General features: G+C 41.2%; 1 protein-coding gene across 5 annotated transcripts in view; it reads right to left on the bottom strand.

Moving 5' to 3' along the window:
• Positions 1-1,441: 1,441 nt before the first annotated feature.
• Positions 1,442-15,966, bottom strand: part of ATP1B3 (ATPase Na+/K+ transporting subunit beta 3) — a 47,820-nt gene continuing 33,295 nt past the window's right edge. For 3 of the 5 annotated variants that reach the window (XM_050778134.1, XM_050778136.1, XM_050778135.1), the window contains 4 exons: positions 14,435-14,619; positions 12,256-12,306; positions 6,076-6,162; positions 1,442-2,111 (listed from right to left, as the gene is read on the bottom strand). In XM_050778134.1, coding sequence (XP_050634091.1) covers positions 1,941-2,111; positions 6,076-6,162; positions 12,256-12,306; positions 14,435-14,619 — 494 coding nt within the window. In that variant the 3' untranslated portion in view covers positions 1,442-1,940. The remainder of the gene's footprint in view (positions 2,112-6,075; positions 6,163-12,255; positions 12,307-14,434; positions 14,620-15,966) is intronic. The other 2 variants (XM_050778138.1, XM_050778137.1) reach the window with 2 other exon arrangements.

The raw sequence follows: 15,966 nt of genomic DNA, 5'->3' as shown, positions 1-15,966 counted from the left end.
TGACGTGTGTGCCATTTTTGTTTCTCTCCAAAACCCACCTTATGTTGGATGCCATCTCAATTCTTCTTTTATGTTCTGAGAATGAGTCTTTTATCTAAGCTCATTAAAACAGAAATTCCATCCATATTTACTTCAAAAGACTCAAAAATGCAAATTTAATAGAATACTTAATATGAATTTCACAGGCACCAAAGTTTACAGCTGTTGAGGATGAGGTCACACTGGCTCAACTAAAGTCATGTCACCTCTCTCACCTTGTAGCCTTCTTTTATCCTTGTTTTACACTCTTAAGCGATAGCATAAAGAAAATCAAAACGCAGAAAAGGTTTGCTGTAATTACTCCAAGAATAATTTCCTTCAGTGAAAAATCTCTTTATCACTGATTTTAGTGACAGAGGGACAAACAGAGCTCTCATGCAGGGCTGAGTGCCCACTAGCAAAGGGCAGAGGCTGCCACCAGGCCACCAAGGCCCACCTGGCCAGGCAAGGCCACCCACAGCCCTCACATTTACTCCAAACGGTCATTCTTGAGCCAGCTGGGTTGGGTCCCACCCCTTCTGGCATGTACCACCACAAACAAAACCTCAAGAATACCTGCTTTGCATTTGTTTTTGTTTTTGGAGACAGAGCGTCTCCCTCTGTCACCAGGCTAGAGTGCAATGGCGTGATCTCAGCTCACTGCAACCTCCGCCTGCCAGGTTCAAGCAATTCTCCTGCCTCAGCCTCCTGAGTAGCTGGCACTACAGGCACGCACCACTACGCCCAGCTAACTTTTGTATTTTTAGTAGAGATGGGATTCCATGTTGGCCAGGATGGTCTCGATCTCTTGACCTCATGATCCACCCACCTTGGTCTCCCAAAGTGTTGGGATTACAGGCATGAGCCACTGCACATGGCCGCCTTTTTTTTTTTTTTTAAAAGAAGAAAAGTAACAACAAACAATAGCCTTAAGAAAAACCAAGAATCACCACAGATCATATGGGAAGCACAACTTTCTCAACAAAGTAACCCAAATTATGACGAATAATCCTACCAAGAACACACCTAATACTGGAGGGGAAAGAATGCTTACACAAAGCTGTTGTTTGCTTTGAAGATTTGAATAAGTTCCAAGTTTTTATATTTCACAATTTATATACTTTATTACAGTCCACGGTCTGCTAAATAAAAGCAGTAACAAGATATTTCACAAACTATTGTACAAATTAAGTCTTATGAATTTAATCTCATAAAAAATTAGGTGCATAGTCATACTGGCTAACCTAAAAATGCTATTTTATCTACAGCCTAAAATACTTTATAAGAGACAGTTCCAGCACTAAAAATTAATCCCAGTTTTTTTTTTTTACAGGTTTTACAACAAAACGTTTGTGCTCTTAATCAAAAAGATCCAGACTAATTCAGCATGTAAAAAATAAATTTTACAAAGAACCCAAGATAATATTTTTCAAATACACTTTTATTTTCTTTTTTTTCCCTCCTCACATACAGAACTTCTCCACATACCACATTTCTTGCAGCTATAAAGTCACTTGATGTTGGCCGGGTACCATTTTATCCCTAAAACTCTGTTGACATCAAAATATGACAGTGTTATATCCATAAAATATTTACATAGCACAGCATATTAAGCTTTAGACACTTGGCAATTAAACCACATAAAAAGAGGACAAGACCCCCATCCTACATGTTTGGAATCAGGTGTTCACCGGTCCCTATCTGGCGACTGTACACTGGTTCAAAGGGCAGCAGAGGCAACAGGCAGTTACTTCAGAGGACACTGAACACTATGATCTGGAAGCACGTTATGATGTAACCCAGCGTCATGTACCACACACCTTTCTCCAAGGTGGTCTCATAATTCTAGAATGGAAGGTCCAGCTGATACAAAATGAAGACAGACAACACAACATTTACTCTGTGGAGATATCCTACTCATACTATGCACGTGCTGTGATTTTGAACGTAACTCGTCCCAAAAACTTGTCACGATCATCCTGACTTTTTAGGTTGGCTGATCCATCAATCTTGCACTCAACTGTTACTTCTTTCCCAGTGTTGTTAGGAGCAAAGCTGACCTGAACAGCAACCAATGGCTGTAGATATCCCACCTGGCAATAAAAGGAAAAGACATTAATTCAAACTCTATGGAAACTTTATACTTTTCTCTACCAGGAATTGGCTTATTCTGTAAATTTTCTTTTTGAGACTCTGTCGCCCAGGCTGCAGTGCAGTGGTGCAATCATGGCTCACTGAAGCCTCAACCAATCCTCCCACCTCAGTTTCCTAAGCAGCTGGGACTACAGGCGCATGCCACCACAGCCCACTAATTTTTAAATTTTTTTGTAGAGACAGGGTCTCCCTGCCCAGGCTAGTCTCAAACTCCTGGCTTCAAATGGCCCTTCCACCATGCCGTCCCCAAGTGCTGGGATTATAGGTGTGAGCCACCACATGTGGCTTGTAAATTAAAATAATAATAATAAAATAATTTAGATCTATTATTTTCTGTTCTCTGCATTCTTTTTAATTTTTTTGAGCCGTAAGTCCATACCTGTAATTACTGACAAAAATGTTGGCTATGTGTGACAGCTCATGCCCCTGAACTCAAGTGATCCTCTTGCTTTGTCCTCCCAAAGTGCTAGGATTACAGGCATGATCCTAGCCACCACACCCAGCCTATTATCATTATTTTTTTTTTTTTTTGTGAGACGCAGTCTTGCTCTGTTACCCAGGCTGGAGTGCAGTGGCACAATCTTGGCTCACTGCAACCTCTGACTCCCGGGTTCAAGTGATTCTCCTGCCTCAGCCTCCCAAGTAGGTGGGATTACAGGCACCCGCCACCACGCCCAGCTAACTTTTGTATTTTTAATAGAGACGGGGTTTCACCATGTTGGCCAGGATGGTCTCGATCTCCTGACCTCGTGATTCATCTACCTCAGACTCCCAAACAGCTTGGGATTACAGGCGTGAGCCACCGCACCCTACCCTTATCATTATTTTTTAATATTCTTTTTTGAAATGGAGTCTGTTGCCCAGGTTGCAGTGCAGTGGCACCATCTCAGCTCATTGCAACGTCTACCTCCCAGGTTCAAGCGATTCTCCTGCCTCAGTCTCCCATGTAGCTGGAATCACAGGTGCCCACCACCATACCCAGCGAATTGTTATATTATTAGTAGAGACAGGGCTTTGCCATTGTTACTAAAGTTGGCCAGGCTGGTTGCAAACTCCTGACCTCAGGTGATCCACCCATCTCGGACTCCCAAAGTGCTGGGATTATAGGCGTGAGCCACCGCACCAGACTATTTTTTTTTTTTTTTGAGACATTGCACTCTGTTGCCAGGCTGGAGTGCAATGGTGCAATCTCGGCTCACTGCAACCTCTGCCTCCCGGGTTCAAGCGATTCTCCTGCCTCAGCCTCCTGAGCAACTGGGATTACAGGAGGGTGACACCATGCCCAGCTAATTTTTGTATTTTTAGTAGAGACAGGGTTTCGCCATGTTGGTCAGGCTGGTCTCGTACTCCTGACCTCGTGATCCGCCCACCTCAGCCTCCCAAAGTGCTGGGATTACAAGCATGAGTCACTGTGCCCGGGCTTAATTTTTAATATTCTATAATCTTGATTTTAATTTACTTTTTCATCTGTAAGTTGTTTAAGAGACAGTTTCCACTTTTCCCTCCCCCCATATAGAAGGGTCTTTTTAATAATTTTTAGCTTTATTGCATTGTAATCACAATGTATTGATTGTAATTGTAATATATTTCTACTTTATGGAACTTAAAAGATTTTATTATTATTTATTTAATTTATTTTGAGACAGATGTATTCTTATTCTCCAAGCTGGAGTGCAATGGCACGATCTAGGCTCGCTGCAACCTCTGCCTCCTAGGTACAAGGGATTTTCCTGCCTCAGTCTCCCAAGTAGCTGGGATTACAGGCTGTATTTTTAGTAGAGACCGGGCTTCTCCATGTTGGTCAGGCTGGTCTTGAACTCTTGACCTCAGGTGATCCGCCCACCTCAGTCTCCCAAAGTGCTGGGGTTACAGGCGTGAGCCACCGTGCCAGGCAGTAACGAGCTTTTTTATTTTCTCCTCACATGATACTTATTGATGACGGAGGAAAAAAAGTAACTTTATATTGTAGAAACCTGGCTGACACCACCTTAACCAAGCAATCAAGGTAATATCACCATTAATGGAACGAAATGATACCATGTCCCTCCTGACACTCTGAGAACTCAACATTTCTTCTGAGGCACTCATGCCAAAATGCACAACCTATATTTAATCATGAAAAACCACCAAACTCAAACTAATGAACATAAAATAAGCCATAAAAGGCCTATACTTATTCTTGAAGAGTACAAAGGCATGAACAGACTGAGGAAATATTCCAGACTATAGGTTGCTAAACATATCAACAGTGTGACATCTTGGATCAGGAAAACACTCTTGTACTTCACTATAAAGAATATTACTGCAACAACTGATAGATTTTCAATGAAGTCTACAGATTCCTAAGAGTACTATATGTTACCTTCCTTTGTTAACTGTACTATGGTTATCATCTTTGTTTTCTGTTGCTTATAACACAATACTTGAAACTGGGTAATTTATAAAGAAAGGAATTTATTTCTTACAGTTAATGGAGGCTGAGAAGGCCAAGATCAAGGAGCTGCATCTGGTGAGAGCCTTCTTTGCTGCTGGGGACTTTCAACAGAGTCCTGAGGTGGTGCAAGGCATCACATGGCCAGGGGGCTGAGCATGCTGCTAGCTCAGGTCTCTCCTCCTCTTCTTATAAAGCCGCTAGTCCCACTCCTATGGTAACTCACTAGTCCACTAACCTTTTTTTTTTTTTTTTTTTTGAGACACAGTCTTGCTTTCTCGCCCAGGCTGGAGTGCAATGGTGCAGTCTTGGCTCACTGAAGTCTAGGTTGAAGTGATTCTCCTGCCTCAGCCTCCCGAGTAGCTGGGATTACATGCACCCACCACTATGCCTGGCTAATTTTTGTATTTTCAGTAGAGATGGTGTTTCACTGTGTTAGTCAGGCTGGTCTGGAACTCCTGACCTCAGGTGATCTGCCCACCTCGGCCTCCCAAAATGCTGCGATTACAGGCGTGAGCTACCACACCCAGCCGCAATGAGCTTTTGGTTTTCTTTTTTTCTTTTTTGAGATGGAGTCTCTTTGTTGCCCAGGCTGGAGTACAGTGGCACAATCTCGGCTCACTGCAACCTCCAACTCCCAGGTTCATGCCATTCTCCTGCCTCAGCCTCCTGAGTAGCTGGGACTACAGGTGCCCGTCACCATGCCCGGCTAATTTTTTGTAATTTTTAGTAGAGACAGGGTTTCACCATGTTAGCCAGGATGGTCATCTCTTGACATCGTGATCTGCCCGATTCGGCCTCCCAAAGTGCTAGGATTACAGCCATGAGCCATGGCGCCTGGCCTTGATTTTATTTTTTGGGGGGGGGGGTGGGGGGGACGGTGAGGACAGAATCCCATTCTGTCGCCCAGCCTGGACTGTGGTGGTACAATCTTGGCTCACTGCAACCTCCACCTCCTGGGTTCAAGCGATTCTCCTGCCTCAGCCTCCTGAGCAGCTGGCACTATAGGCACACGACACCACACCCAGCTAATTTTGGTATTTTCAGTAGAGAGAGGGTTTCACCAAGTTGGCTGGGCTGGTCTCGAACTCCTGACCTCAGGTGATCCGCCCGCCTTGGCCTCTCAAAGTGCTGTGATTACAGGAGTAAGCCACCGCACCCAGCCTTGATTTTCTTTTTAAGTACTTTTCTACTTTCTCTACATAAGCATATACTACTACCTCTATATTGAAAAAGAAAATGACATTTTATAAATAATCATCTAACTTTAATTTATCTGCTTGGGTTCTGTGTTCTGAATTGTAGATGTGGGAATTCCATTTACCATCATCATTAAAATAAAACAAAACCTGAACAGATGATGCACAAATTAAACAGGGCTTGGGTCTACCTACCCCAGATAAGGGGTACACCCACAGATGCTCCAGCTTCCCAAAAGAGTAATTACCACATACAAACTTCTAAATACTTACATGCAGTTTTTTCCCATAATATGGGAAATATTTTAAGTCTATCATTCCATTATGAGGATAAACTGCTACATTTGGTATATCTTCATTCTAAAGTTGAAAACAAAAGAAATCCTCTTTAGGGTCACAAAAAGAATTTCTAAAAACTATGTTTATAATTAAAGCAGTATCAATCATGAACAGTTTGGAGAAACTACAATGCTGCTCCAACTATATTATCATTACAAGTGTACTTCTGAGAAGAAACTTACTCATCTTGATTGCAAATATTATCTAACTAAACCCTTCCACATGAACTATCCTGATTCTTACGCTTCCAGATATACTCTATACTCTTTTTCATGAGAGTCCCTTCTTAATTATAGCCAGTTCCACTCATGTACTCCTGTAAAATCTTACCTGCCCTCCAAATACCAAATGCCAGCCTTTCTATCTACTAACAGCAGGAATGCACTAGCAGGTTTGGGACCAGTGTTTTCCTGAAATGAAGAAAATCCTGTGCTTCCAGACTGGAAAGCAATGGCCACCACGAGGCGCCAACCTAGAATGCAGCACTCAGGCCTGGGAGACAGCAGGTGTCAGTTTCATGTGATTAACAACCAGAACTGCAACCAGAGGGAAGCACGAGGGAAAACTTAAGGTACTCCCAGCAAAACTCTTCTCGACAAATTTAAATACTGTATTTTTCAGGGATAAATTTATGAGCATATACAAATCATTAAGTATTACTTGTCTACTGGAATTCCATGTTTACCAACACATATAAACATATTCCATGCTTATCAACATATAAATCAAGCACCACCTATAATCCAATTCATTCATGCTATTAGTTATTTCTAGTATCATTCATGATAAATTAGCAATTTATGAAAATTCGCATGTAACACTTTCCAAATGGGCCTAATTCTAATGAGTTAACTTTAACACAGACTGAGTAGTAGCAAACGGACCACAATGATTAAAATCAGTGCTGGGTTTACGGAGCACTAGTTACAATAAAACATTATTAAATAATTGAATTTTATATCTATATATTAAAAAAATTTTTTGAGACAGGGTTGAAAGCACACATGAAACAGCATAAAACAAAACTAAGAATCCACTCTAAGGAGTTGTAGATTCTGCTCATTTCGTTTCGTTATGAAGCAGCATATGGCTGTGGGGTGGGATAAGAAACAGATGAAAGGCACGGGCCAGACAGCACAAAGCACAGAGTGGTGATGCGCCCCACCCACCAGACAAGCTCTAATGATCCAGATGAAGAATATTTGGAAAGGGCAGGAAGTAACAATGCTAGGAGAAATCGCAAAAGCAATTTTCAGTCACTACTCAAACTCCACCCTTCATTTGTACTCTTTAACTTAAAAAATAAGCTTAAAATCAAAGATAACATTTTATATTAGAGAAAAACTAGTCACTTTGATATCAGTGTTTTTCTGCATTAATTGCTTTTGTTGAACCTATTTTACCTTAATATATGACCTTCATTTACAGAACGCATTTCCCCAAAATGAAAAAAAGGTTTTTCTTTGAGAAACAGTTTAGAGTACCTTGGAGTGTGTTTTCTTTCTTTTTCTTTCTTTTTTTCTCTTTGAGACAGAGGTCTCATTCTGTTGCCTAGGCTGGAGTGCAATGGCCCGATCTCGGCTCACTGCAGCCTCCTCCTCCCGGGTTCAAGTGATCAAGTGATTCTCCTGCCTCAGCCTCCTGAATAGCTGGGATTGCAAGTGTGTGCCACCACGCATGGGTAATTTTTGTATTTTTAGTAGAGACGGGGTTTTGTCATGTTGGCCAGGCTGGTCTTGAACTCCTTACCTCAAGTGATCCGCCTGCCTCGGCCTCCCAAAGTGGTGGGATTACAGGCATGAGCCACCACGCCCAACCCAGTGTTTCCCACCAGATACCACACTTAGCTTACACTTCCCTCCTTCAGGCCTAACAAGTCTTAGTGGGCAGCATCAATGACAGAGCAGGGCACTGGGGCTCAGAGTTAAGCCAGGTGCTCAAGACCACCAGGTGTGGCAGACGCTCAACTGCTCTCTCAGTGTGGGCCTAAACCATGCTCTTGGCAGGATTTTTCTTAATCTTTTAATTTATACCTTCTGTGAAAATAAACATTTAGAAATTGTGAAATATTAAAATGAGTATCTGAATAATAAGATACTCAGGGTGAAGCATATATGTCATAATTTTCTAAGTATATGAATAACATCATGTTTTTTTTCTTTTTGCAACGGAGTCTCGCTCTGTTGCATAGGATAGAGCGGAGTGGCGCAATCATGGCTCACTGCAACCTCTGCCTCCTGGGTACAAGCGATTATCTTGCCTAAGCCTCCCGAGTAGCTGGGATTACAGGCACATGCCACCACGTCAGGCCATTTTTAAATTTTTAGTAGAGACAGCGTTTCGCCATGTTGGCCAGGCTGGTCTCGAATTCCTGACCTCCGGTGATCCGCCTACCTTGGCCTCGCAAAGTGCTGGGATTGCAGGTGTGAGCCACGGTGCCGGGCAATAGTATCATATTGTAAACTATGAACAACTAACTCTAAGAACCTACTGATGGTCACTAAGTTCCACCAAAACAAAATGGAGTTTAAAAAATAATGCATTTTGTTTCTTCCCACTTTTGATTTTCTTAATATGATTCATTTTCATAATAAAATAAAATACTGGGAAAAAATGTCATAAATATGAACATTACACCTTTTGCAGGAATCATCTTTTAAGTTGATATATATTAAAAGGCCACCTTGGCCACCTGCGGTGGTTCACGCCTGTAATCCCAGCACTTTCAAAGGCAGAGGCGGGTGGATTGCTTGAGGCTAGGAATTCAAGACCAGCCTGGCAACATGGTGACACCCTGTCTCTACGGAGAGAGAGAGAAAAAAAAAAGCACCTCCAAGTATGGTCAGTGTTTGTATTTTCAGGACTCTAACTTGTATAAAAGCAATTAAGGCAGAACAAAATCAATACAAGACAAATAAAAGACGTATTACAAAAAAGAACTAAAGAATTTAAAGAACACTTGATACAGACAAATCTAATAGCAAATTGCAATTATGATACGCAATAAATGCTTCCTTCTGTTCTGGAGAGCCTCATCTCTAAAATTTATAGGTTCTAACTGGTTTGTTACTTGTAACTAGCCCAGGGATAAAATGCCAGATTTTACAAACATTTCTTCCACTTTTGTGTTTTTCTAAAAGCAAAAAAAATAAAAATAAAAAAATTCCACAACTAAATAAACAAAATTTAAAACCCACCTGCTTTGATTATTTTATGTACTTCACACACATCTCTCCAAAGCAAAAGGGAAAGCTAACTGAAATCGGAATCATTAAATCTGGATTTTTCATTAACACTCCCCCCAACTATTCTAGAAGCGAAGGATACATAATAGATAAACAACAAGAACAATGCATTTAAAACCTTAAGGGGGTCGGGCGTGGTGGCTCACGCCTGTAATCCCAGTACTTTGGGAGGCCGAGGCAGGCGGATCACAAGGTCAGGGGATCAAGACCATCCCGGCCAACATGGTAAAACCCCGTCTCTACTAAAATACAAAAAATTAGCCAGGCGTGGTAGTTCGTGCCTGTAGTCACAGCTACTTGGGAGGCTGAGGCAGGAGAATTGCCCGAAGCCGGGAGGCGAAGGTTGCAGTGAGCCGAGATTGCATCACTGCACTCCAGCCTGGGCAACAGAGAAAGACTCCGTCTCAAAAAAAAAAAAACAAAAAACACACATCTTAAGGGAAGAGGTATATGGAATTGTTTATACTGGCCAAAGCCTTACACAATTTAAAGCTTAGGAAAATAATTTAAAGCTTTTGCGCTTCTGGCTTGAATGTGTTTTCTTTTCAGGTGATATTGGCTTTGTAGACCCAGGATTCCATTCAAGCTAATCCATGCCGCCTGCTCACAGGCTCCTGTATACAGGCACACTGTCATGAAATTAGCACTTCCACCCAGCTGAAGCCCAGCATCCAAGCCCCAAGAACTTCCTACCAGAAAGCTTTGTGAACCAGCCCTGAGGCTCATGAAGGGTTACCCAACATTTTTTCTAAATGTATCCTGTAGCTATAATGTTCTGACTTGAGAGCTGACAGTATATGCTGCCCACTAGATTTTTATAAGAATGTATCAAGAAAAGCTCAGCCGGGCGTGGTGGCTTATGTCTGTAATCCCAGCACTTGGGGAGGCCGAGGCGGGCGGATCATGAGGTCAGGAGACGGAGACCATCCTGGCTAACACGGTGAAACCCCGTCTCTACTAAAAAATGCAAAAAATGAGCAGGGTGAGGTGGCTCATGCCTGTAGCCCCAGTTACTCGGGAGCCTGCGGACAGAGAATGGTGTGAACCTGGCAGGCGGAGCTTGCAGTGAGCCGAGATCGCGCCAATGCACTCCAGCCTGGGCGTCAAAGCGAGACTCCGCTCCCATAAAAAAAAAAAAAAGAAAGAAAAGCTCAGCTTAGATGTAGTATCTGGTTTTAAGTGAGATTCTGGCTTGCTTTTTTTTTTTTTTTTCTTTGGACAGAGTCTCGCTCTGTCGCCAGGCTGGAGTGCAGAAGCTGATCTCGGCTCACTGCAAGCTCCACCCCCTCGGTTCGAGCGATTCCCCTGCCTCAGTCTCCTGAGTAGCTGGGACTACAGGCGCCCGCCACCACGCCCGGCTAATTTTTTGTATTTTGGTAGAGATGGGGTTTCACCATGTTGGCCAGGATGGTCTCGATCTCCTGACCTCGTGATCCGCCCGCCTTGGCCTCCCAAAGTGCTGGGATTACAGGCGTGAGGGCCTTTTGTACAAGTTTCCCACTGAGCTGTCTGTGGCATAAAGAGGTAAAGTGAATTGCCAGCGGTCACACACACATAATTTCAACCCAGATGAGAAACCATAAACTTCCTGGCTTTTTATGCTACTCTAAATAGTGAATACTCTTAAAATATTAGTAAGGACACTCCAAATCGGGAGTTCTCAAAATGTGTGCCTCAGACCAGCAGCATCAGCATCACCTGGAAACTTTAGTTAGAAATGCAAATTTTGGGCCTGCGCGGTCGCTCATGCCTGTAAGCGGGCAGATCACTAGGTCAGGAGATTGAGACTATCCTGGCTAACACGGTGAAACCCCGTCTCTACTAAAAAAAAGCACACAAAAAATTAGCCTGCCGTGGTGGCGGGCGCCTGCAGTCCCAGCTACTTAGAGGCACGAGAATGGCGTGAACCCGGGAGGCGGAGCTTGCAGTGAGCCGAGATCACGCCAGTGCACTCCAGCCTGGGTGACAGAGTGAGACTCTGTCTCAAAAACAAAAACAAAAAAAGAAAAAAAGAAAATGCAAATTTTGGGCCCTATCTCAGACCTACTGAGTCAGAAACTATGGGAATGGAGCCCAACAAGCCAACGTGATTCTGATGAACGATCGTTTGAGAGCCACTGAGCAAGAAGTTTCTGCCCAAATAAGAAGCCCATTAACAGTAAAAACAATTTTTTTTCCACAACTTTAAAAGTGATTTCAATGTAACATTTTAAGTAAAATATTTCTGTTCTACTATCGGAGTTGAAATGTTAATATTTAGCACAATGATAAGTTTAGAACTTAATGTCTCCTCAGAACTCTTACCCATCTTTTACATTATTTGTCTTAGTGGCATTTGCAGCATGGAGAGAAAACAAAAGAAAGTTATGAGATGAAAACTGCACAGTATTCTGGAAAAAAAATTAAGCAGGGACAGGGGAGATAAATAATGCTTCTACCTTAAGGAAAATGTACCATATTTCATTAAATCTCAGATAGCATTGATAGCTAGCATGCCAACTAACAAACTATTAAGAAAGAGAAAAATGTCATGATACAGTATTAAGATACCATCAATTATAAGGGTAATCCCAATTTCAGTGTTACTGAGCTGGCAGAAAAAAAGTAAATCTTAGAATTGATGAAATATGGTATACGTGAAAATAAAGGCAATGTGTGCAAAATCAAATACACATGGAAAATATCTTTCTGAATTATCATTAAGGAAGAGAAAGACTACTCTCAAAAAGGTTGGTGGAATTTTATTCTAAGGCACTACAAAGGACTTTAAAATGTGACAGGGAAGAAAAAAGACGACTAAATCCTTAGACTTTTAAAGTATTTTAAGAAACATCAAAGATTTAACAGGAGTTATTTTTTGAATACTAACCTTCGAAACACAATCTATCCTTGGCACTCCTTCAGGCTTTAATCCAATTATCTAAGGTTAAGAAATAGTGATAAATTTAAACATCACGTAAGTATGCAATGGAACTTCCTCCCTCTGTTGCTGGGGACAAGGGATGAAGACTTTGAGATTAACACCAACTGTATATTAACCCAGTGAGTTACATCTGCGTTTTACTTTAATCTTATTTGAGGGGATTAAAATGAACTTTTAAATAAAATAACTTCAACAATCAGGTATCTTATTACTGTCCTGGGCAATTTAGAAAATAAATCAATTACCAAAGATTTAACTGAAACAAAAGTACCCTTTGCTACCCTTAAAATAACAAACAAACAGAAACCCTTAAATCTAATTATTAGTATTTATATGAACAAATAATTTAATGTAAATAATAAGAACTGCAGAGGCACAATAATTAACTGTTCTTCACAAAACTATATTAGGTCACACTCTCCATATTTCCATGAGGGCCCCACTGAGCCTCACTGTATCTCATAACCCATCTGCTCCCCAAAAGGCACGCCCTGGAAGAGCCCTATTTTAAGACTCCTTTCATGTATGTAGGTGACAGAATTGAATCCTAACATATTTATACATTTTGTGAGATAATTTTTTGGCATTCTGAATTTATATGCAGTTTCCATGTGAATGCATGTAAAATCTAAATATTGCTCTCAAAAGACAAGTATTGTTGTGACCTAATAATAATGTCAATAGTGCTAACTGGGAACTGTACTGGTATGAAACCCCCTGCTACACTACATAAGCTCATCTCATCACTGATTCCTGTGTCTGATGCTGTCCTCCTGCCAAAGCCAGGCCCTGAGTCATCAGCAAGTATGGTCTCAGACCATTATCATTCAAAGAGGCCATCTTGGGAAAGAAAACAAACCCCCGAGGTTGATCCTCTCCTGGCTTTCTACTGGGAACAAATTTTCAGCAATCTAGATGTTGTGAGGATAGTTCTAGTAGACTGGGATTACAAAAGGCATCTCTGTTAAAACAAACTTAATTCATTTTATAAACTAGATCTAGTTTCACATTACTTTCAGCTTACTTTGTTAACTTCAATTCTTACTTCTGAATAAAGTCTAGTTGAAACATCCCACTAGTCATTTACTGAGCACCTAGAATGCTATGGGACAATCTGGAAGTTGTCAGTTATCCAAGGCCTCCCAAAGGGATGAAGGAGAGGCTGGAGGGGTGTCAGTCTGGGCACCTCAGGGCCTAGCTGGTTCTCCCTACAGGGAAGCTCCTTATTTAGCAGTGCCAACTTCAAAAGACTCAAGTTTTACTTTTATTAAGGCTGGTGGCAATTTGCTCACCAATGATGACTTATAAACTCATGATTTTGAGAAGTCTACACCTGTTTAAATGACCAGGAATGACTTCACTCAGACTTTGCAGGCCTCAAAACAGTAAGTGCATCAGAATACAACTCTGAAGTACATTTACACAGCAGCAAGGCACGGGGGCTAGGGATCACTTTGTGACTCAAGAAAAGCTGTTATCAGGTTCTGTTGCACAATGACCCTAATTCATTAGCTTCTTACTTTGCTCATTACTATACAATTCAGGGAGCCCTTCTGTAAAACAGCAAAATGCTGCTACTTTGGATACAAGTGCAACATCCCACTGAACTCGTTAGAATGGGATTTATTTGTATTTCTGTTACTTAATTACATACACATATACATATACTATAAAACAATGCTTCGCTACTGAGTATTTCGAAAAAGTTAAATAAGCTTAAACTTTATGGAGTCTGCAGAATTTTAAATTATTTCACAACACAGGATTCAAAGATGAGCACTGCACCCTAACAAGACTCTGCTTTGGTTATGACAAGGAGAACACTTGCCCCTTGGAGCATTAATCTGGTAAAATGCATGTAGGCGTTTCCAAAGAAGAAAAGTTTAAGTTACTTTAACTCCTTACTCCATGATTAATCTATGAACCTCTCTTTTTTTTTGCCATATAAACTTTCTTCCAGTGAGTAATAAACACTACTGCTAGCCTTTAAAGCAAGCTACCCCCCCAATGATAACTTTTAATAAGTTATTTACCATTAACCCAACCCAAACAATCTAAAAATAGTTGCCTCCTTAAAAGAGAATACTAGAAAAAAAGCAGCAGCAGAGGTAAAATATGTACGTACTCTGTTCATTTTCACAAGAATACAAGGGTTTCCTTGGGAATAGCCAAAATCAGGATCATTCATACCACTGCATGCTTGAAGTAATGAAATAGGAAACTGACATGCAACATAAACTGGACCCTTCTGTTCAAAAAGTGCTCCATCAGGACAGACTGTGAGGTTCTTCTGTTCTTCTAAAGTATACGCTAAAAAGGAAACATACATGTGCACTAGATCAGCCAAAAAAGGTATTAAAAACAACCAGGAATATATAAACCTTTGGAAAATGTTCTTCAAAGACAAAAACAGCAATGCCAATTACCAGATAACTTTAGGGAAAGAATGTTAAGTTTGCCCCTTTACCTTTTAACAGCTAACTAGTGCTCTAAAGTTACTGCATTTCAATAATCACACAAACTGGATTATAGATCCATCTCTTCTGTCACCATTAGGTGGCGGTACCAGCCATGGCTAAAGCATTATCTGAATGCCTTCTGCATGCTTGGTGATACAATGGAAGAGGATGTAAAAAGGCACTGCTGCTGCCCTCATGGAGCTTACGGTTTTGTGGGGAAGACAGACATTAAGTGAGTATAAAATCAGAATTGCAGAGGTATGAAGACATAGTGTTATGACAACCTACACTTAAAAAAAAAAAAAAAGCAACTGAGCTGAATGCAGAAGGGAATGTGGTAGTTAATGAAGCTAGGAGAAGCACTTCCACTGAAGGAAGGTAGAAGCCAGACCACACAGTCTTGTAAACTGTGTTAAAGAATTTTGAGGGGTGCGGGTGAGTGTTCTGCCAAACAGCAATTAACAATCCACTAAAATATTTTAAACCAGGGCAAGTGGATAGTATGACCATACTTATGAAATTAACTCTGACTTCTCTGTGGGGTCAGTCCAGAAGGGAAAAAGAAGGGACCCGGAAAACGAGTTAGGAGACTACTAAAACAGCCCAGGTGAGAGACAACTAGCTCATAAAAGGGGGTTTTTAGCAGAGATGGAGTCTAAAGTGATAAAGGAGTAAAATGGTTAGAACTTGGCAATGGGAGGGAAGAGGGAGGAGAAATATGCAACAGACAATACAATTCTGCTCTGTACTCGGCAGTGTTTAGTCCAAGAGGCACACAGTGAGCAAGCCTGATGTGATCCCTGCCCTCAATGAGCTTACTCTAGTGAACAACACTTACTAATAAATAAGATATAACAGTGCCTCAGTAAGAACTATTGGTGTGTGGGTGCAATTGGTACCAGAAAAAGGTATTGAATTCAACCAAAATAAGAACCAAATTTCAAAGAGTATGCCTCAAAAAGGAAGTGTAAAGTCTTTACCTTGGGGGGAAAAAATCACTGTCAAAATGTTTGGTTTCATCTTATGCTTATCCGAAACTAGGTTACTGTGGGAACTATGTACTCATTTAAAAGCAGAATGATTCAGGTATTTTGTGGGGGTAGAGATAAACTTTATAACAAAACAGCATCATGACACGCAACACTCTGCAAAAAAATGTTAAGTCCTTCACCAATTTCCCCAAGGGCTTCTACTGCAT

Source organism: Macaca thibetana, chromosome 2 (genome assembly GCF_024542745.1).
Source record: "Macaca thibetana thibetana isolate TM-01 chromosome 2, ASM2454274v1, whole genome shotgun sequence".
In the NCBI taxonomy this organism is placed as follows: Eukaryota; Metazoa; Chordata; class Mammalia; order Primates; family Cercopithecidae; genus Macaca; species Macaca thibetana.
This window is presented reverse-complemented; position numbering and strand designations above follow the sequence as displayed.